Source organism: Heptranchias perlo, chromosome 32 (genome assembly GCF_035084215.1).
Source record: "Heptranchias perlo isolate sHepPer1 chromosome 32, sHepPer1.hap1, whole genome shotgun sequence".
Lineage (NCBI taxonomy): Eukaryota > Metazoa > Chordata > Chondrichthyes > Hexanchiformes > Hexanchidae > Heptranchias > Heptranchias perlo.
In genome coordinates this window covers 175,302-197,463 of record NC_090356.1, presented here as the reverse complement: position 1 = coordinate 197,463, position 22,162 = coordinate 175,302, and the positions used below count along the sequence as shown (strand labels likewise).

General features: G+C 43.4%; 1 protein-coding gene and 1 long non-coding RNA gene across 5 annotated transcripts in view; one reads left to right on the top strand and one right to left on the bottom strand.

Moving 5' to 3' along the window:
• Window positions 1–22,162, bottom strand: part of LOC137300886 (uncharacterized) — a 107,653-nt gene that overhangs the window by 20,747 nt on the left and 64,744 nt on the right. The window contains exon 3 of one of the 2 annotated variants that reach the window (XR_010958176.1): window positions 20,581–20,767. The exons of the other annotated variant lie outside the window; for it this stretch is intronic. This is a non-coding gene — a long non-coding RNA (uncharacterized lncRNA). The remainder of the gene's footprint in view (window positions 1–20,580; window positions 20,768–22,162) is intronic. 2 annotated transcript variants of the gene reach the window in all.
• The window catches only part of aldh4a1 (aldehyde dehydrogenase 4 family, member A1), a 93,144-nt gene that overhangs the window by 39,676 nt on the left and 31,306 nt on the right, over window positions 1–22,162 (top strand). For all 3 annotated transcript variants that reach the window (XM_067970132.1, XM_067970133.1, XM_067970131.1), the window contains exons 8-10: window positions 7,190–7,377; window positions 15,078–15,151; window positions 19,090–19,286. In XM_067970132.1, the coding sequence (XP_067826233.1) occupies window positions 7,190–7,377; window positions 15,078–15,151; window positions 19,090–19,286 (459 nt within the window). The remainder of the gene's footprint in view (window positions 1–7,189; window positions 7,378–15,077; window positions 15,152–19,089; window positions 19,287–22,162) is intronic.

The following is a 22,162-nucleotide window of genomic DNA, read 5'->3' as shown; positions in this document are numbered from 1 at the left end:
ACGGAGTACACAATAAATGGGAGGATACTGAGAGGTGTAGAGGAACAAAGGGACCTTGGAGCGCATATCCACTGATCCCTGAAGGTAGCAGGACAGGTTGATAAGGTGGTTAAAATGGCATAGGGATACTTTCCTTTAATAGCCAAGGCATAGAATATAAGAGCAGGGAGGTTATGCTAGAACTCTATAAAACATTGGTTAGGCCGCAGCTTGAGTATTGCGCACAGTTTTGGTCACATTACAGGAAAGATGTGATTGCACTAGAGAGGGTGCAGAGGAGATTTACGAGGATGTTGCCAGGGCTGGAGGAGTTTAGCTTTTAAAAAAACATTGGATTGGCTGGAGTTGTTTTCTTTGGAACAAAGGAGGCTGAGGGGAGATTTAAATGAGGTATGTAAAATTATGACGGGACTAGATAGAGTGGATAGGGAGGACCTATTCCCTTAGCAGAGGGGTCAGTGACCAGGGGGCATAGATTTAAAGTAATTGGTGGAAGGATTAGAGGGGAGCTGAGGAGAAAATGTTTCACCCAGAGCGTGGTGGGTGTCTGGAAGTCACTGCCTGAAAGGGTGGTAGAGGCAGAAACCCTCAACTCATTTGAAAAGTACTTGGGTGTGCACTTGAAGTGCCGTAACCTACAGGGATGTGGACCAAGTGCTGGAAAGTGGGATTAAACTGGATAGCTCTTTTTCGGCCGGTACGGCCACAGTGGGCCGAATGGCCTCCTTCTGTGCTGTAACATTCTATGATTCTAACCCTCTGAGATCTCTGTGCTCCTCCAATTCTGGCCTTTTGCACATCCCTGATTTTAATTGCTCCACCATTGGCGGCTGTGCCTTCAGCTGCCTAGGCCCCACACTCTCGAATTCCATCCCTAAACCCCTCTGCCTCTCTCTCCTCCTTTTAAGATGCTCCTTAAAATCTACTTCCGTCACCTATCCTAATGTCTACTTATGTGGCTCAGTGTCAAATTTTATTTGAAAATGCTCCTTTTGATCCGCCTTGGGACATTTTACTACGTTAAAGACGCTATATAAATGCAAGTTGTTGAGTATAGAAGATTAATGGGTGATCTAATTGAGGTGTTTTAAGATGATAAAGGAGTTGATAAGGTAGATAGAAACTATTTCCTCTGGTGGGGGAGTCCAGAAAAAGGGGGCATAACCTTAAAATTAGAGCTAGATTGTTCAGAAAGCACTTCTTCACACAAAGGTTAGTGGAAATCTGGAACACTCTTCCCCCAAAAAGCTATTGAGGCTATGGGTCAATTGAAAATTTCAAAACCAAGATTGATAGATTTTTGTTAGGCAAGGGTATTAAGGGTTACGGAACCAAGGCAGGTAGGTGGAGTTTAGATACAAATCAGCCGTGATCTAATTGAATGATGGCATGGGCTTGGGGGCTGAATAGCCTATTCCTATTCCTATGGCAAATGTATTGCATCTCCATCATGAACTGTAGTTCTGGGTTATCATGGAATCTTATAGCATAGAAGGAGGCCATTCAGCCCATCGTGTCTGTGCTGGCTCTTTGAAAGAGCTATCCAATTAGTTCTACAGCTTCGCTCTTTTCACCTTAGCACTGCAAATTTTTACTTTTCAAGTATATATCCAGTTCCCTTTTGAAACTCACTATTGTATTTGCTTCCACCACCCTTTCAGACAGTGCATTCCAGATCATAACTCGCTGCGTTTTTTTTTAAAAATGTATCCTCATCTCCTCTAGTTGTTTTGCCAATTATCTTAAATCTGTGTCCCCTGGTTATCGACCCACCCACCATTGGAAACAGTTTCTCCTTATTAACTCTATCAAAACGCCTCATAATTTTGAACACCTCTTTTAAATCTCCCCTTAATCTTCTCTGCTCTAAGGAGAGCCACCCCAGCTTCTCCAGTCTCTCTCATAACTGAAATCCCACATCCCTGATATCATTCTAGTAAATCTCCAATGCCTTGACATCCTTCCTAAAGTGTGGTGCTGAGAATTGGACACAGTACTCCAGCTGAGGCCTAACCAGTGATTTATCAAGGTTTAGCATAACTTCCTTGCTTTTACATAACAACGTAAGAAATAGGAGCAGGCCATACGGTCCCTCGAGACTGCTCCACCATTCAGTAAGATCATGGCTGATCTTCAACCTCAACTCCACTTTCCTGCCCAATCCCCATGTCCCTTGATTTCCCCTAGAGTCCAAAAATCTATCTATCTCAGCCTTGAGCATATTCAATGACTCAGCATCCACAGCCCTCTGGGGTAGAGAATTACAAAGATTCACAACCCTCTGTGTTAGGAAATTCCTCCTCATCTCAGTCTTGAATGGCTGACCCCTTATCCTGCGACTATACCCCCTAGTTCTAGACTCTCTAGTCAGGGGAAACAATCTTTCAGCATCTACCCTGTCAAGCCCCCTAATAATCTTATGCTTCAATGAGATCACCTCTCATTCTTCTAAACACCGGAAAGTATAGAAACATAGAAAATAGGAGCAGGAGTAGGCCATTCGGACCTTCGAGCCTGCTCCGCCATTCAATATGATCACGGCTGATCCTCCATCTCAATACCATATTCCCGCTCTCTCCCCATACCCCTTGATGCCTTTTGTGTCTAGAAATCTATCTAGCTCCTTAATTATATTCAGTGACTTGGCCTCCACAGCCTTCTGTGGTAGAGAATTCCACAGGTTCACCACTCTGAGTGAAGAAATTTCTCCTCATCTCAGTCCTAAATGGCCTACCCCATATCCTGTGACTGTGACTCCTCGTTCTGGACTCCCCAGTCATGGGAAACCTCCTCCCTACATCCAGTCTGTTTAGCCCTGTCAGAATTTTATATGTTTCAATGAGATCCCCTCTCATTCTTCTGAACTCGAGTGAATACAGGCCGAGTTGACCCAATCTCTCCTCATACGACAGTCCTGCCATCCCAGGAATCAGTCTGGTGAATCTTCGCTGCACTCCCTCTATGGCAAGTATATCCTTTCTTGGGTAAGGAGACCAAAACTGCACACAATACTCCAGGTGTGGTCTCACCAAGGACCTGTATAACTGCAGTAAGACATCTTATACTCAAATCCTCTTACAATGAAGGCCAACATATCATTTGCCCATTCTACTCAACCTCTCCTCATAGGACAACCCTCTCATCCCAGGAATTAATCTAGCAAACCTTCGTTGTAACATCTCCAAGGCAAGTATATCCTTTAGATAAGGAGACCAAAACTGTACGCAGTACTCCAGGTGAGGTCTCACTAAAGCCCTGTATAACTGTAGTAAGACTTCCTTATTCTTGCACTCCACCCCCCTTGCAATAAAGGCCAACATGCCATTTGCTTTCCTAATTGCCTGCTGTACCTGCATACTAACTTTGTGTTTCTTGTACGAGGACAGAAGTGTCTCTGAACACCAATATTTAATAGTTTCTCACCATTTAAAAAATATTCTGTGTTTGTTTTCTTACCAAAGTGAATAACCTCACATTTCCCCACATTATACTCCATCTGCCACCTTCTTGCCCACTCACTTAATCTGCCTATATTCCTTTGCAGACTCTTTGTGTCCTCCTCACAGCTTACTTTCCCACCGAGCTTTTTATCATCAGCAAACTTGGATACATTTCACTCAGTCACCCTTCATCTAGGTCATTAATATAGATTGTAAATAGTTGAGGCCCAAGCACCGATCCGTGCAGAACCCCACTAGTTACAGCCTGCCGACCTGAGAATGACACGTTTATAGTGATTGCCAGAGTAGAGTTAAGAGAGAAATCAGGAGGGCAAAAAGGGGACATGAGATTGCTTTGGCAGATAAGGCAAAGGAGAATCCAAAGAGCTTCTATAAATACATAAAGGGCAAAAGAGTAACTAGGGAGAGAGTAGAGCCTCTTAAGGATCAACAAGGTCATCCATGTGCGGAACCACAAGAGATGGGTGAGATCCTAAATGAATATTTCGCATCGGTATTTACGGTTGAGAAAGGCATGGATGTTAGGGAACTTGGGGAAATAAATAGTGATGTCTTGAGGAGTGTACATATTACAGAGAGGGAGGTGCTGGAAGTCTTAACGCGCATCAAGGTAGATAAATCTCCGGGACCTGATTAAGTGTATCCCAGGACATTATGGGAGGTTAGGGAGGAAATTGCGGGTCCCCTAGCAGAGATATTTGAATCATCGACAGCTACAGGTGAGGTGCCTGAAGTTTGAAGGGTAGCAAATGTTGTGCCTTTGTTTAAGGGCGGCAGGGAAAAGCCTGGGAACGACAGACCGGTGAGCCTGACATCTGTAGTGGGTAAGTTGTTAGAGGGTATTCTGAGAGACAGGATCTACAGACATTTGGAGAGGCAGGGACTGATTAGGAACAGTCAGCATGGTTTTGTGACAGGAAAATCATGTCTCTCAAATTTGATTGAGTTTTTTGAAGGGGTAACCAAGAAGATAGATGAGGGCTGTGCAGTAGACTTGGTCTACATGGACTTTAGCAAAGCCTTTGACAAGGTACCGCAAGGTAGGTTGTTACATAAGGTTAGATCTCACTGGATCCAAGGTGAGGTAGCCAATTGGATACAAAATTGGATTGATGACAGAAGACAGAGGGTGGTTGTAGAGGGTTGTTTTTCAAACTGGATGCCTGTGACCAGCGGTGTGCCTCAGGGATCGGTGCTGGGTCCGCTGTTATTTGTTATTTATATTAATGATTTGGATGAGAATTTAGGAGGCATGGTTAGTAAGTTTGCAGATGACGCCAAGATTGGTGGCATTGTGGACAGTGAAGAAGGTTATCTAGGATTGCAACGGGATCTTGATAAATTGGGCCAGTGGGCCGATGAATGGCAGATGGAGTTTAATTTGGATAAATGTGAGGTGATGCATTTTGGTAGATCGAATCGGGCCAGGACCTACTCCGTTAATGGTAGGGCGTTGGGGAGAGTTATAGAACAAAGAGATCTAGGAGTACAGGTTCATAGCTCCCTGAAAGTGGAGTCACAGGTGGATAGGGTGGTGAAGAAGGCATTCAGCATGCTTGGTTTCATTGGTCAGAACATTGAATACAGGAGTTGGGATGTCTTGTTGAAGTTGTACAAGACATTAGTAAGGCCACACTTGGAATACTGTGTACAGTCCTGGTCACCCTATTATAGAAAGGATATTATTAAACTAGAAAGAGTGCAGAAAAGATTTACTAGGATGCTACCGGGACTTGATGGTTTGACTTATAGGGAGAGGTTGGGTCGACTGAGACCTTTTTCCCTGGAGAGTAGGAGGTTTAGGGGTGATCTTATAGAAGTCTATAAAATAATGAGGGGCATAGATAAGGTAGATAGTCAAAATCTTTTCCCAAAGGTAGTGGAGTCTATAACGAGGGGGCATAGATTTAAGGTGAGAGGGGAGAGATACAAAAGGGTCCAGAGGGGCAATTTTTTCACTCAAAGGGTGGTGAGTGTCTGGAACGAGCTGCCAGAGGCAGTAGTAGAGGCAGGTACAATTTTGTCTTTTAAAAAGCATTTGGACAGTTACATGGGTAAGATGGGTATAGAGGGATATGGGCCAAGTGCAGGCAACTGGGACTAGCGTAGTGGTATAAACTGGGCGACATGGACATGTTGGGCCGAAGGGCCTGTTTCCATGTTGTAAACTTCTGATTCTATCCCTACTTTCTGTTTTCTGTCCTTTAACCAATCCTCTATCCATGCTAATATTACACCCAACTCCATGAGCCCTGACCTTATGTAACAACCTTTTGTGTGGCACCTTCTCGAATGCCTTTTTAAAAATCCAAATATACTACATCCACTTGTTTCCCCCTTTACCCTGTTAGTTACATCCTCAAAAAACTCTAATAAATTTGTCAAACACTATTTCCCTTTCATAAAACCATGTTGACTCTGCCTGATCATATTATGATTTTCTAAGTGGCCTGTTACCACTTCCTTAATAATGGATTCCAGCATTTTGTACTCTGTGCCTCTGTTTATAAAGCCAAAGAACCCATATGCTTTTTTAACCGCCTTATCAACATGTCTTGCCACCTTCAAAGATTTGTATATATTAAACCCCAAATCTCTGTTCCTGCACCTCCTTTAAAATTCTACCATTTAGTTTATATTGCCTCTCCTCATTCTTCCTCCCAGAATGCATTGCTTCATACTTCTCTGCATTAAATTTCATCTGCCATATGTCTGCCCATTTCACCAGTCTGTCTATGTCCTCCTGAAGCCTGCTACAATCCTCCTCAATATTTACTACATTTCCAAGTTTTGTGACATCTGAAAACTTTTAAATTATGCCCTGTATACCCAAGTCCAGCTCATGAATATATATCAAAAAGAGCAGTGGTCCCAACAGTGATCCCTGACTGACACCACCATATACCACCCCCCCCCCCCACCCCACCCCAGTCTGAAAAACAACTGTTCACCACTACTCTCTGCTTTGTGTCCCTTAACCAACTTTGTATCCATGCTGTCCCTGTCCCTGTAATCCCATGGGCTTCAATTTTGTTAATGTCTATAATGTAGCATTTTATCAAATGTCTTGAAAATCTATATACACATCAACCTGCTCCAATACTTCGTTGAAGAACTTAAATCCAGTTTGTCAGACACGACCTGCCTTTAAATCTGTGCTGGCTGTCACCTATCAACCCATGTTCTCGCAAGTGAAAATTAATTTTATCCCAGATTACGACGTCGCGAGGTTTCCCCACCACCAATGTTAGGCTGACTAGCCTGTAGTTACTGGGTTTATCCCTCCTTTTTTAAACAGGGGTACAACATTTGCAACTTTCCAACCCTCTGGCACTTCTCCCCCATATCCAAGGAAGATTGTGGCCAGAGCCTCTGCTATTTCCACCGTTGCTTCACTCAGCAACCTGGGATGCCTCCCATCTGGACCAGGTGACTTTTCTACTTTGAGTACTGCCAACCTTTTTAAGTACCTCCTCTTTATCTATTTTTATCCTTTCCAATTTCTCTACTACCTCCTCCTATACTGTGACTTTAGCAATATCCTCTTCTTTTGTGAAGACAGATGCAAAGTACTCATCAGTACCTCAACCATGACCTCTGCCTCCACTGCACTGCATTTCCACCATGTACTATAGTCCTGGGTACCACATTCTATTTCCATCGTGTACTGTCGTTTTGGTAATTTGTGAATTTCCAACAGGATGGTAATCTGTTGCATATTGTTTTAGGGTAATGTGGTTCTCTGGAAACCCAGCGATACAGCAATAGCTGCCAGTCACGCTGTGTACAAAATACTTCTTGAAGCTGGACTGCCGCCGAATGTCATCCAGTTTGTTCCAACTGACGGACCACTGTTTGGAGAAACCATAACGGAATCTGAGCACTTAGCAGGAATCAACTTCACTGGCAGTGTCCCGTAAGTGATGACAACAGCAACAACAAGTTGCATTTATACAGCATCTTTAACATAGCAAAATGTTCAAAAGCGCTTCATAGAAGCGATATCAGACATAATTTGACACAAGTTAAAGAAGGAGACATTAGGACAGGTGACCAAAAGCTTGATCAAAGAGGTAGGTTTTAAGGAGCGTCTTAGGAATATGGGGATAGGGTGGGAAAGTGGATTTGAGGTAGAAGATCAGCCATTATCTTATTGAGCAGGCACAAGAGGCCGTATGGCCTACTCCTGCTCCTATTTCTTACGTTCTTAAAGGAGGTAGAGAGGCGGAGAGGTTTAGGGAGGGAATTCCAGAGCTTGGGGCCATAGCAGCTGGAGGCACAGCCACCAAGGGTGTGGCAAAGGAAGAGGGGGAGTCACGAGGCCAGAATTGGAGCAACGCAGAGTTCTCGAAGGGTTGTAGGGCTGGAGGAGGTTACGGAAATAGGGAGGGGCGAGGCCACGGAGGGATTTGAACGTGAAAATTTTTAAATCAAGGCGTTGCCGGACCGGGAGCTAATGTAGGTCAGCGACCACAGGGGTTATGGCTGAATGGGACTTGGTGCGTGTTAGGATATGGGCAGCAGAGTTTTGGATAAGCTCAAGTTTATGGAGGGTAGAAGATGAGGACAAAGATGGAGGTGAAGCTTTGATCGGAGGTGAGCAGTACCGGTTGCTGCAGAAGTATTGTGGCTAATGGAGGGTCAAAGGCTAGACAGCTGGGAGTTTGAAAATGCCGTTGTAAGTGACTCTGTGTAGAGTTTTTTCCGGGGAGGATGCAAAAGGAAGTTGGTTTGGAAGGGGGGTGTGAATGGTGAGGTATACAAGGAAGTGATCAGAGATGGCCTTATCTGTGATTGAGATGATGGGAGTAGAGAGGCCACGTGAGATAGCATGGTCGCGGAAGTAGCCATGAATATAGGAGAGGTTAAAAAAGGATACTGAACTCAGGAGAGAAGGCAAGGCAAAGTGAGTTGAGACGGAGGTTGAAATCACCATGGATGAGGTTGCTCGGAGCAGAGGCTGAGTGAGGGAAGCAGTGAAGTTGTCGTGGTGAGAAACTTGGAGTGGGGCTTGGGTGGGCGGTAGAAAATGAGGATTTTAAGGGAGAGGTGAGAGGGGTGGAAAAAGGTGAGGTGCTCCAAGGAGGAGACGGTGCCAGAGGAGTAGAGGGCAGACCAATTTGAGATTTGGTGATAAGGGGCACACTGCCACTGCGGCGGTCTGGGCAGGGCAAGTGATGGAAAGTATAATCAGGTGGGGAGGCTTCAGTAAGGGGGAAGGTGTCATCACCCGTGAGCCAAGTTTCTGTTAAGGCCATGATGATGCAATCATCCACAATAAGGTCATGGATGGCAAGGGCCTTATTCACAAGTGAACAGACATTCTGGAGGGAGATGCGGAGAAGGGTGGTGATGGCTGATCCGCTACAAATCCAAGGGGCCAGCAGTGGAAAGGATAAGTGGGACAGGAAGGAGGTTGGCTCGATTAGCCCCCAGTGGATGAGCTGGGTGGGAATGTCAGCAAGTGAGTAAGTTGGGACAGTTGCTGCTCATAAGGAGGCAGCGACGAGTGCCTCAATGAGCCTTTCAGAGAATGCCGAGGTACAGAGGGAAGCTGTGGGCTTATCCAAGAGGGACTGAAGCCTGGAACGGTGGCAGGAGAGTACAAAGGTTGAGGAACAGTGATGAGTTGGGGTGGGGATTTGGGCGGAGGGGGGGGGGGCAAAGTACCTGAGGGGAGAGAAGTCTGGGTAACGAGAGGGAGAGGAGACAGGAGAGAAGGGCCCGAGGGGTGAAGAGAAAGGAAAAGGGAGATAGAAGTAATGGGCTCGGGTCTGGAGCGGCAGCCAAAAGTAATAGAGGGATGCCAGCAACTAGGACCACCATAATAGGGTGGGATTCTGAGACCACAAAATTTCCAATCTTCTAATATGGAGCTTGGAAAAAAATGTCCTGCAAATTGGAATATATAAATATGTATAAACCACTTGAAAATAATTTCCAAAAGGAGTACTGTAATTTCCCACATTTATTGAGTGATGTTAGCTATCCTGAGATGGGGTGAAGTAATGGTCAAAGTAAGGAATGCATCCAAGATTGCTTAAAAACACATTGTTCGATTCTTGTTCTAGGAAATGAGGTGGGATAAATAACTGGTGTGAGAATAGGAGAACAATTAGGAAATAGTGATAATCACAGTAAGGTTCAAAGTGAAAAGAGAAAAGATAGTGAAGAGTCAAAGTGGGGAATCTTAAAATATGAAATGGATAGAGTACAAAATAAATATATGCCTCTAAGGTTAAAAGTAGGTGTATCAAAGAGTGGAGTTCTGTGGATAAATAGAGACTAAAACTAAACTGAAACTTAAAATTGAGGCATATGTTAAAGCCAGGGTTAACAATAGTAAAGAAAATTATGGAAAATATAGAAAGTGCAGTAGCGAGATGAAAAGGGAGTTAGGGAAGGGTAAAAGGGAATATGAAAAAAGGCTAGCAGATAATATAAAAGGAAATAGTAAGGATTTTTGTAGCAGATTAAAAATAAAGTAGCAACAACTTGTATTTATAATAGTACCTTTTTAACATAGAAAAATGTCCCAGTGCTTCATCGAGACGTAATCAGACAAAAATGGAAGCCAAGGCAAAGCCGGAGATACCTCATCAAGTTACATTGAAACTACAGCAGAGAAACACACCATTCAGCCCAACTGGTCCATGCTGGCATTTATGCTCCACACGAGCGTCCTCCCTCCCTACTTCATCTAACCCTATCAGGAAACCCTTCTATTAATTTCTCCCTCCTGCTTGTCTAGCTTCCCCTTAAATGCATCTATGCTATTTGCCTCAACTACTCCTTGTAGTAGCACGTTCCACATTCTTGCCATTTCTCCTGAATTCCCTATTGGATATATTAGTGACTTATTATAATTTATGACCCCACAGCACCTGTGCATATTAAGAGGGACTTTGTCAATGAGGTGAGTTTTAAGGAGGGTCTTAAAGGAGGAGGTGTGGTGGAGAGGCGGAATGGTTTAGGGAGTGAATTCTACAGATTAGGGCTTAGACGACTCAAGGCACGGCTGCCAATGGCAGGTGAAGGGAGTGGAGATACAGAAGAGGCCATAGGCAGAGAAATGGAGAATTCTGAGAGAGGTTGGAGGAATTGGATATAGCGGGGGGCAATGCCATTAAGGGCATTGCTGCAGGAGTTCCTCAGGGCAGTGTCCTAGGCCCAACCATCTTCAGCTGCTTCATCAATGACCTTCCCTCCATCATAAGGTCAGAAATGGGGACGTTCGCTAATGATTGCACAGTGTTCAGTCCCATTCACAACCCCTCAGATAATGATGCAGTCTGAGCCCGCATGCAGCAAGACCTGGACAACATCCAGGCTTGGGCTCATAAGTGGCAAGTAACATTCGCACCAGACAAGTGCCAGGCAATGACTATCTCCAACAAGAGAGAGTCTAACCACCTCCCCTTGACATTCAACGACATTACCATCGCCGAATCCCGCATCATCAACATCCTGGGGGTCACCATTGACCAGAAACTTAACTGGACCAGCCATATAAATACTATGGCTACAAGAGCAGGTCAGAGGCTGGGTATTCTGTGGCGAGTGACTCACCTCCTGACTCCCCAAAGCCTTTCCACCACCTACAAGGCACAAATCAGGAGTGTGATGGAACACTGTCCAGTTGCCTGGATGAGTGCAGCTCCAACAACACTCAAGAAGCTCGACACCATCCAGGACAAAGCAGCCCGCTTGATTGGCATCCCATCCACCACCCTAAACATTCATTCCCTTCACCACTGGCACACTGTGGCTGCAGTGTGTACCATCCACAGGATGCACTGCAGCAACTCGCCAAGGCTTCTTCGAAAGCACCTCCCAAACCCGCGACCTCTACCACCTAGAAGGACAAGAGCAGCAGGCACATGGGAACAACACCACCTGCACGTTCCCCTCCAAGTCACACACCATCCCGACTTGGAAATATATCGGCCGTTCCTTCATCGTCGCTGGGTCAAAATCCTGGAACTCCCTTCCTAACAGCACTGTGGGAGAACCTTCACCACACGGACTGCAGCGGTTCAAGAAGGCGGCTCACCACCACCTTCTCAAGGGCAATTAGGGATGGACAACAAATGCCGGCCTTGCCAGCGACATCCACATCCCATGAACAAATTTTAAAAAATTTAAAGATAAGGATGAGAATTTTAAATTGAAGGTGTTGGGGGACTTGGAGCCAATGCAAATCAGCAAGGACTGGGGTGATAAAAATGGGCGACTTTGTGTGGCATAAGGTTCAGGCAACAGAGTTTTCGATGAGCTGGAGTTTAGAGTGTGGAGGCTAGGAGGCCAGCCAGGAGAGCATTGGTCTAGTTGAGTCTGGAGGTGACCAAGGCATGGATGAGTTTTAGCAGCAGATAGGCAGGGGCAGAGGAGGGCGATGTTACGGAGGTGGAAGTAGGCATTCTTAGTGACAGAGAGGATATGGAGTTGGAAACTCAGCTCAGGATCGAATAGGATGCTGAGGTTGCAAACAGCGTCCCAAGATGGTAATAGTGGCATCGGTACAGAGTTTGTGATGGCGTCCAAAGACGATGGATTCAGTCTTCCCAATGTTTAGTTAGACGAAATTGTAGCTGTTCAAAGACTGGTTGGTCAAGCAGTCTGACAGCACAGAGGCAGCGGAGAGGTGGTGAAGAATTCAAGCTGGGCGTCACCAGCCTATATGTGGAAGATGACACCATGTCTTCAGATATCGCTAAGGGACAACATATAGATGAGACAGGGGAGGGGGCAAAGGATAAATCCTAGAGGGGCTCCAGAGGCAACGATGTGGAGGTGGAAAGAGAAGCCATTGTGAAGATGCTCTTGCAATGAGTGCATAAATAAGAGTAGAACCAAGCAAGGGCAATGGAGGAGAGGCGTTGGAGGAAGATGGTACGTTTGACCGTATCAAAGGCTGCAGAGACATTGCGGAGGACGTGGAGAGGGAATGTACCACGGTCGCAGTCACCGAGGATTTAATTTGTGACTGATTAGGGTTGTTTCAGTGCTGCCTAATTGAAGACATTCAAACATGGAGTTGCAAGAAAAATGGCCGTGGATTTGGGAGGTGACAACACGTTCAAGGTCTTTGGCAACGAAGGGGAAGTTGGAAATGGTGCAGTAGTTTATAAAGACAGAGGGGTCAGCTATTTTCAAGAGGGTTACATCGAGTTATATCGGAACTACAGTACAGAAACAGGCTGCTCGGCCCAACTGGTCTATGCCGGCATTTATGCTCCACATGAGCCTCCTCCCTTCCTACTTCATCTAACCCTATCAGAATACCCTTTTATTCCTTTATCCCTCATGTATTTACCTAGCTTCCCCTTAAATGCATCTGTTATTTGCATGAACAACTACTTATGGTAGCACGTTCCACATTCTTACCACTTTTGGGTAAAGAAGCTTCTCCTGAATTCCCTATTGGATTTATTAGCGACTATTTTTTATATTTATGGGGTGGTATGATCAGTGGTTTTGAAAGGGAGGTGGACAGTACCCGAGGAAAGGGAACCATTTAGAATATCAGCTAGCATGGGACCAGGAAGGATATTGGGTGGTCAGTAGTTTAGTTGTAATAAGGTCAAGGAGGAAGAGGAAGTGGACAAGGTGAGCTCAGAGAAGTCATGAGAGAAACTAGAGAAAGATGTGGGTTCAAGGGGCTAGAGCGGGGAGCCTGGGAAGAGATTTGCCTTAGTGGGAAGGGGGAAACAGCAGAGGCAGCTGAATGGATGCTCTCAATCTTAGTGACAAAAGTCCATGAGCTCCTTGCACTTGGAGGTGAGGGGGCAGGGGAGAGGTGTTTAAGAAGACTGTTATCGTTGTTCTCCAGGATGATCCTTGAGTACTGGGTGGTTTTGGTAAGGAGGGTGAGGCCCAATAGCGCTTGATGTGGTCCAGCCAGATCTAGTGATGGATGGCTGAGCCAGTTGTGCACCAGATACGTTCAAGTCTATGCCCTTGGAATTGAGGGAATGTAGCTGAGGGCCATACTAGGGGAAATGACCAGGATGCATGAGAGTAAAGGTTTTACTGGAGACGAGGACATCAGTGGTGGAGATGAAGAAGTGATTGAGCTGATCAGCAGCTGCAGAGTTACCATGAGCCCTGGGCTAAGTAGTTGGCCAATTGTAAGAGACTTGGAAGAGAGTTTTTCCAGGGACAGATGCAGAAGGAATAATTGTGTGCTGAAGAAAAGGTAGGACTGCTCAGGGATGATGGGGGTGGGGGTGGGGAAATCTTGTTGTGGAGGATGTTAGTACATAAATAAATATTTTGCGCCATTATTTACAAATGATGCTGGAAGTGAGAATGAAGGTTACCAGATGAAAATGTTGAAAATTGTTAGATTTTTTTTTTAAAAAAGGATTCAGTTCTGAAAAAAAATAGCAGAGCTCAATGTTGAGTCACTGGGTTCTGATGGCTGCACTGCACTCTAGGCTGTTGAACAAAGTCCAAGAGGACACAGAGGTTCGGACCATTTAGCAATCCTCAGATATGCAAATTGAAACGTGAGACAAGAGAATAGCCAGTGTACCATCTATGTTCAAGAAGGGAAAAAAAGGATAAACTGGGTAATTATAGACCAGTTAGTCTAATGTCAGTTGTGGATATATTTTTTTATAATTCATAATTTAAAATCAAATTAATCAGCGTTTAGAGATTCATAAGTTAATCAAGGACAGCCGATGTGGATTTGATAAATTAAGTCGTGTTTGATTTTTAAAATTTTTTTTTGAAGAAGTAATTGATTGCGTAATAAGGGAATACAATAGTTGTACATGTTTTCTGAAAATCCATATTCAGTGGGTGTCTCAGAGGAGGTTTGTTGCACAAGTTCAAGCATCTGATGTAACAGGAAATTATGCAACGTAAAAAGAAAGTTGGTTGACAGGGAACAAAGAGTTATGGTTACTTTGTATTCCTTGGATTGGAGAAGGGTTGGAAATGGTGTATCCCCTAGGATCAGTGTTGGGTCCATTTTTGTTCTTGATATATTAAATATACATATTAATTGATCGCTCATGGCACTGCACAAAGGGATTGAAGAACAGGTCTAGTTTTCAGGTGCAGTAGGGTTAGTAGACTGAGAATTCTACCAAGGCAGACAGACATAATTCAGTTCCCATTTTAAATTCATACATTCTGTCCTTATTTCTATAAAATACTTTGATTTTATATTATTTAAAGCTACGTAGCAGTTTGGGAAGCAGAATTGGCTGGACCATGGGAGTTTCTCTGCAGTCTAGGCTGAGAGGTGCTACAGCATCACCACTGGCAGGATGGTGTAATTACAGCATTACAAGTTTACATGGGCAATTTCCATTATAAATGTGGACATAGAAATTTATAATAAAAGGGCACACAAAAGTAAGAGGAAAACACATGGTTGTGGGAATTGGTTTTGGAATGCATCAGCAAAGAGCCAGAACAGACACCATGGGCTGAATTGCCACCTTTACTGTAAAATTCTGTGATATATGATTCTATTTACTTATTACTTACAGGTAATAATATGTAACAATTTGAAAATTGTTTAGTAATTCCTAATTTTAAAAAAAAACTTGTAAGATTGTTTTATATATCTTTATCAATTGGCTATTTCCCCTTCTCCAGAACATTTCGACAACTTTGGAAGCAGGTGTCTGAGAAACTGCATAAGTACCGTACCTTTCCTCGCCTGTCTGGAGGTAGGAACATCTTTCCCTAACTCTAACTCTAACCCTAATCCTTTGTCATTTGCAACACTTCCAAGAAAATCCACAAACTAATTATTTTCTACACAAGCTAACTTCATAGTGTTTCTGAAGTCCTATTTGTAGTTTCAAGTTGAATTTGTGTTCATCCTAAAATAAGTTTTATGGAAACTGTAAATTCCAAATCAGTACTGACATAAAAGGAAATTTCCCCTTCAGGTCAATTTTATTACAGGGAAATTTGACTGTATGTATATGCCCACTGGAATAATGTGGAAGCACACTCCTGGCCTGAATTCCTCCAAGCCATTTGAAATGTTCTTCCTCCTGCACTATATCAGGTATCTCATGGCAGTGCACAAGGATAATGATGAAGAAAAATTCTAGCCCATTTTTGACTGTACAAAAAAAAACCATAAACTGTTAAGAGCACAACAGCATGTGCACAAAACGGCTGAACTGAAAGTTGAGGCCAACATTACAGGAAAATATGAATTATGAAAGCTTGCACAGGGTATAAAAGTGCCTGGTTCTTGCTGTGAGTTATTCCATGAGTGTGAACAATGCCTCAAAACTTGGTGAGGCTCTTTAACTAAAAGTCTGAAAGATATTACTATGCTGTGAAATTAGCATTGGTTACACTCCCATGTACCATGAGTGAGGTACGGTGAAACTGCAAAAATTAGAGGCATGTTTTTTCTTTCGACAGTTTTTGGCGAAAGCTGGAAGGGAAAATATACTGAAGTTTGGGTCAATGTACAGAAAAGTTCTTGACCTCAGAAATGGTTATATCTCCTTTTTTAATAATGGTGTTACCTGTAGATAATGGGAGGCTCTTTTGCTCAGGGTGTCCACGGTGTTAAAATGAGTGTTTTCACTTTGAATACAAGGTGATTATTTGCAAATCTTCGATATGTAAAATTGCTGGAGATATGTTGATCCAGTTGTTATGCTTGAGAAATTATCTTCCAGTGTTTGTTCTCTTCTGGAAGCCCTTTCATTAATACCCTTTCACTAACCTGGAATAAACATTTGCTAAGATCCCAATGCTTAAACAGCACTTCAGGAATCCCCACCGCTTAGGATGAACAGCTTGGAAAAGATGCAATCTTGTCTAACCATGGCAAACTTTAACCTGGCCTGTCATTCCCTGCTCCAGCTCAATGCCTTTTCCTTGCTTGCAGTTATTGGGTTCCTTCAAGGCAGAGATGGGAGAAATTATAATTGGGAATAAGGAAATGGCTGAGACATTAAACAAACATTTTGGGCTCAATTTTAAAACTGAGCCGAGAAGGGGGCTGGGGAGTCAATTTGAGGTCGGGGAAACCCATTAGTACGGGTTTCCTGGACGTCCTTATGATTTTGACGTAAGGGCGTTTTTTTTTTGTTGGTTTCCTGTCCGGCTGACAGCCTGGTCTCAGTCGGACGGGAGACCAGCCAGGGAGAGGACGTCTTCAGGTAAGTCTTTGTTTGTATGGATGGGGGGGTGGGGGGGGGGTGCACAGGTAGGCAAGAGGCATAGGTGGGCACAGGGGTCACGAGTCATGGGGGATGGGATCGGGATTCAGTCACGGGGGGGTGGGGGCGGGATCGGGGCTCATCGAGGGGGGTTGCAATCATTGAGGATCAGGAGTCAGGGTCTGCAGTCGGTGGGAGGTTGGTGCAGGTAGGCTTGTTGGACCTGGGGGAAGCACTCCTGTTCCTCCAGGCCCACAAGCTGTGCCTTTCTAGGCACTTACCTGTTAGTCTCTGGCCGCCTTGCCTCCTTTCATAAGACGTAAAACAGAAGGCCTGGGAATCCCAGCCCCCCGGGGTTGAAATCGGGAACTAGTGAAAAATGGAGTCCTGAAGCCTCCTTGAAGGGTTTAAAGGCCTGACCTGCCTTCTGGGAGTGGGTTGGCCACCCGCCCCTCATTTCCACCCCCCCCCCCCCCCCCCCCCCCCCCCGAAAACTGGAAATGGGTGGGTCTGAAATGGTGGCAATTTTCAATGCCGCCCAATCCACCCACTTTTTACTTTTAAAATCGAGCCCTTTGTATCTATCACAGTAGAAAACACAAAAAAATACTGGAAATTGTAGGTAACCACAGGTCTAATAACAGTGAGGAATTCAAAATAATTAATATTAGTAAAGAAAAACTACTGGAGAAGTTAAAGGGACTAAAAGCCGACAAATCCCCTGGACCTAATCGCCTACATTCTAGGGTTTTAATAGAGGTGGCTGCAGAGATAGTGGATGAATTGGTTTTGATCTTCTAAAATTCCATAGATTCTAGAATCCCTGTGGATTGGAAGGTATTCAAGAAAGACAGGAAAGAGAAAACTGAACTATAGGCCAGTTAGCCTGACACCAGTAGTAGGGAAAATGCTAGAATCTATTATTAAGAATGTAGTAACAGGGCACTTAGAAAATCATATGATTAGGCAGAGTCAACATTGTTTTATGAAAGGGAAATAGTGTTTGACAAATCTATTGGAGTTTTTAAGGGTGTAACTAGTAGGGTAGCTAAGGGGGAACCAGTGTTTTGTAGTATATTTGGATTTTCAAAAGGCATTCAATAAGGTGCCACACAAGAGGTTGTTGCACAAGATTAGGGCTCATTGGATTGGGGGTAATAGCAAGGATAGAGGATTGGTTAACAGACAGAAATCAGAGTAGGAATAAACAGGTCATTTTCAGGTTGGCAGGTTGTAACTAGAGGGGTGCCGCAAGGATCAGTGCTTGGGCCTCATCTGTTTACTGTATAATCAATGACTTAGATAAAGGGACAGTGTGTAATGTATTCAAGTTTGCTGACCATTCAAAGTTAGGTGGGAAAGTAGCTGTGAGGAGGATGCAAGGAGTCTGCAAAGGGATATAGACAGGTTAAGTGAGTGGGCAAGAAGGTGGCAGATGGAGTGTAATGTGTGGAAATGTGAAATTATCCACTTTAGTTGGAAGTATAGAAAAGCAGAATATTTTTTAAAAGGTGAGAGACTAAAAAATGTTGCTATTCAGAGGGGTTTGGGTGTCCTTGTACACGAATCACAGAAAGATAACATGCAGGCACATCAAGCAATTAGGAAGGCAAATGATATGTTAGCCTTTATTGCAAGGGGATTGGAGTACAAGAGTTAAGGAAATCTTGCTGCAATTGTACAGGGCTTTGGTGAGACCACACCTGGAGTACTGTGTACAGTTTTGGTCTCCTTACCTAACTAAGGAAGGATATACTTGCCTTAGAGGAGCTGCAATGAAGGATTGATTCCTGGGATGAGAAGGTTGTCCTATGAGGAGACATTGAGTAAAATGGGCCTATATTCTCTGGAGTATAGAAGAATAAGAGGTGATCTCATTGAAATGTATAAAATTCTAAGAGGGCCTGACCGGGTAGATGCTGAGAGGCTGTTTCCCCTGGCTAAAGAGTCTAGAACTAGAGGACATAGTCTCAGGACAAGGGGTCAGCCATTTAGGACTGAGATGAGAAGGAATTTCTTCACTCTAAGGGTTGTAAATCTTTGGAATTCTCTACCCCAGATGGTTGTGGATGCCCAGTCATTGAGTATGTTCAAGACTGAGATCGATAGATTTTTGGGCACTAAGGGAATCAAGGGATGTGGGGATCGGGCAGGAAAGTGGAGTTGAGGTTGAAGATCAGCCATGATCTTATTGAATGGCGGAGCAGGCTTGAGGGGCCATGTGGCCTACTCCTGCTCCTATTTCTTATGTTCTTATTGTGCTTCTTTTGTATAACTATCAAAAAATTTAAAACTGGAACCCCTTCAAACTGGAACCAAGGAGATTTTGTCTTGTGCTCATTCGCACTGCCAAGTTGGGGGATTAGAAGGATTTAAGATTTTTGCTCTGATTGGCTAACCCTTCCCTGCTGCTCACTCACATTAGCAAGTCTCCAAATCAAATGCATTTCTAAGGACAATTCTTGATTTTACAGAATGTGGTGGTAAGAACTTTCACTTTGTGCATAAATCGGCTGATACTGTCAGCGTGGTAAATGGTACCATTCGTTCTGCCTTTGAGTATGGAGGGCAAAAATGTTCAGCGTGTTCAAGGATGTATGTGCCTGATTCATTGTGGCCTGAAATTAAAAAGAATCTCCTGGAGGAGCACAAGAAAATTAAAGTTGGAAATGTAAGTAAGAAAGAGATAAAATTTAAACAGCTTGTCCTGATTTTTTTTCTTTTTATTGCGAATCCCAGGTGAAAGGCCAAGGTCTATAATGCAGGTCACCACCAAGGGTTGAAAATAGTAAGAGTATATGAGGTAAATCAGGAAGTAACGATTAGGTGATACCAAGCTTGTGCTTTATAAGGCTGTGGATTGTAGAAGGACGGTAATGTGACAAAAGTGAAGTGTTTTTGCCTAGTTTTGGCTTGGTGCCTTTCATATACTTCAAGTCCCAAAAAACAGCTGCAGTCAGAAACCCCGTCATAGCCTAATTCAATACAGATATTACAAATTTTTGTTTATCTCCAAGGTTACAGGCTTGAAAGAGGAAACCAGCTACATAATTCAGGTATAAACAAGGTGGTGTGTTTGGCAGTTCCTTTTTGAATTGAGTTGTCAATCACTAGGAACTGTTTCAGGGGTATTTAAGTAAGTTGAATTGTTTTAATCAGGGTTTTTTAAAAAAACCTTCAAGAGTTAGGTCAGGCCAGTGCAGTTCCCATAGTGGTGAAAAATGAGTGTCTATAAAGTTTTAGTTCAAAAGAATCATAATAGATATCTCAAATTTTTGTTTTCCTTTTGAGAAGCTAAATAGTTTAATTTCTACTGTAAATTTATCTATTGTTAAGTCTGAGATGAATTCTGATGTGATGCTCTGCTGCTTTTTGTAAATGGGAGAAAAATCCTGTGGAGCCATAGAATTAATTTAATAGGTGAAATAATTAACAAAGATTTTTTTAATACATTATCCTGGATGTGTTACTGAAAGATACCTAGATGCATGGACTTGTGTACTGGGGCTAGTGAAGATACTCTCGGTCATTATGAAGGTAAAATACAGAAACTGAAAAAGTAGTGAGGGTAGAAAAGATCCGAAATATAACCGGGGAGACTAAGGAGGTAAGGAAATGCACAATTATGAGGTACTAGGAATGAATCATTTAGAGTAGGAGACAATGCAATGAATCATGAGGGAATTAGGTGAAGAGCTGAAGAGCCAAAAGAAGGAGGAGAGAGAAGATCAAGAGCAATTGCAAGAGTGAGACAGGAAGAAATAATTCCTGTGCAGTTCTCTTCAGAAATTTACACCCTCACTCCTGATTCCACCCCCCCACCCCCACCCCCACCCCAAACCTTGGCTGTTCACTCAAGCTGAACCTGATAGTGCATGACCTTGAGCTGAGCTTCAAATTGCACATCCAATGCATCACCAAGACTGCCAGTTTTCACCTGAAATATTGCATGCCGTCATCCCTACCATTGCTGAAATTCCTATCCTGCCTCTGTCGCCTCATGCTCAATTTCTGCAATTGCATGGAGTGCTGCATTGTTGGACATACTGTCTTACAGATGAGGCCCAGTCTACAGATGGACGTAAAAGATCTTGTAGCATTATTCGAAGAAGAGCAGTGAGTTCTCCAGTGTTCTTGCCAACATTCTTCCCTCTACCAACATGATCAAAAACAGATTATCCAGTCATTGCTGTGTGCAAATTGGCTACATGATAACACTGACAATGTTTCAAAAAGTAATTTAACTGTCTGTGAAGCACTTTTAGGACATCTGATTTATAGTTTGTTCATTCTTAAATATTTCCTTGCAAGCCTCCCTGTCATCATGCTACATAAACTCCAACTCTCAAAATGTCACCACCCAAATTCTATTCCATGCTAAGTAGTGCTCAGCCATCACCCCAGTCCTAGCTAACCTCCATTGGCTTCCCATCCACCAACACACTGACTTCAAAATCTGGGTCATTGTTTGCAGATCACTCCACCCTCCCTCAACCCTATGTTCTAGCGCTTTCTCTCTTTCTGTTTGAGTCTGGACAACTGTGCATTCCACCATCTTCCCCCGCTCCACCAGTTGATTGCTCGGTGCAGAGACTTAAGCCATCACATCTCTGAACTCCTGGAATTCTTTTCCAGAACTCCTCCACCTTGCCGTGTGCCTCCTCACTTCAAAGGCTTCTCAAAAGTTAGCTCTCATAATTTTTCTCCCTATTGCTGCTCCATGTTAATCTGCCCCTTTGTGAGATTCCTTGGCTATTTTGCTACATTAAAGGAGCTTTATAAATATAAATTGTAATTTAACAAAAAAAAGGATTTGGTAACGACCTCAGGATACTGGAACGTCCTTGTGGGTCTTAGCAGTGTCCATGAGAGGTAATAGTGGCACTAAACCAGCTGATCCAAAAAGATTTACTATAGCAAAATGATTATCTAATGTGATCCGAGCAACAATCACCAAAGACCCACCAGTGTATTACACACTTCCAGAATCAAATAGAGTAACATTTAAGGCTATGTCAATTCATGGATTATCAAACATTTGAATTAGTGGGCAGAGATTGAATCTGTTCAACTTAATTGCATGAATGCCAACCCAGAAAACTATCAAAATCAGATCAGCTTCAAAAAAGCTGCTCTAAATATAGGCCTCATAAAATGTGAAGACATGGAGTTATTCTGAAAGTTCAGTGTGACGTAGGTTGTCATAAATTAACCTTCAGGTATACCCAACATTCCATCACTTTTATTGCAGGAGAAAAAGCCTAAAGTACAAACGGGTAAGTTTGTAGCAGTGGTGGATTTAAAACTTGCTGAAGGAAGATGTGTGTGCTGAAAGCATAAGATTTATTCTCTTGGGTGACCTGGGGGTATCGCTAGAAAATTTTAATTTTGACACTTTATTTTATACTTTTTCTGACATTGTGGTCCTTGCTGTAATTCTGCCTTGCAAGCCAAAAATAATTTCTCCTGGAAGGGTTCCAGATATATTAAATATGAAAATAAAAGTAGTCTTAGGGACTTTGACTTCAGTAGAACTTCTTAACGTTC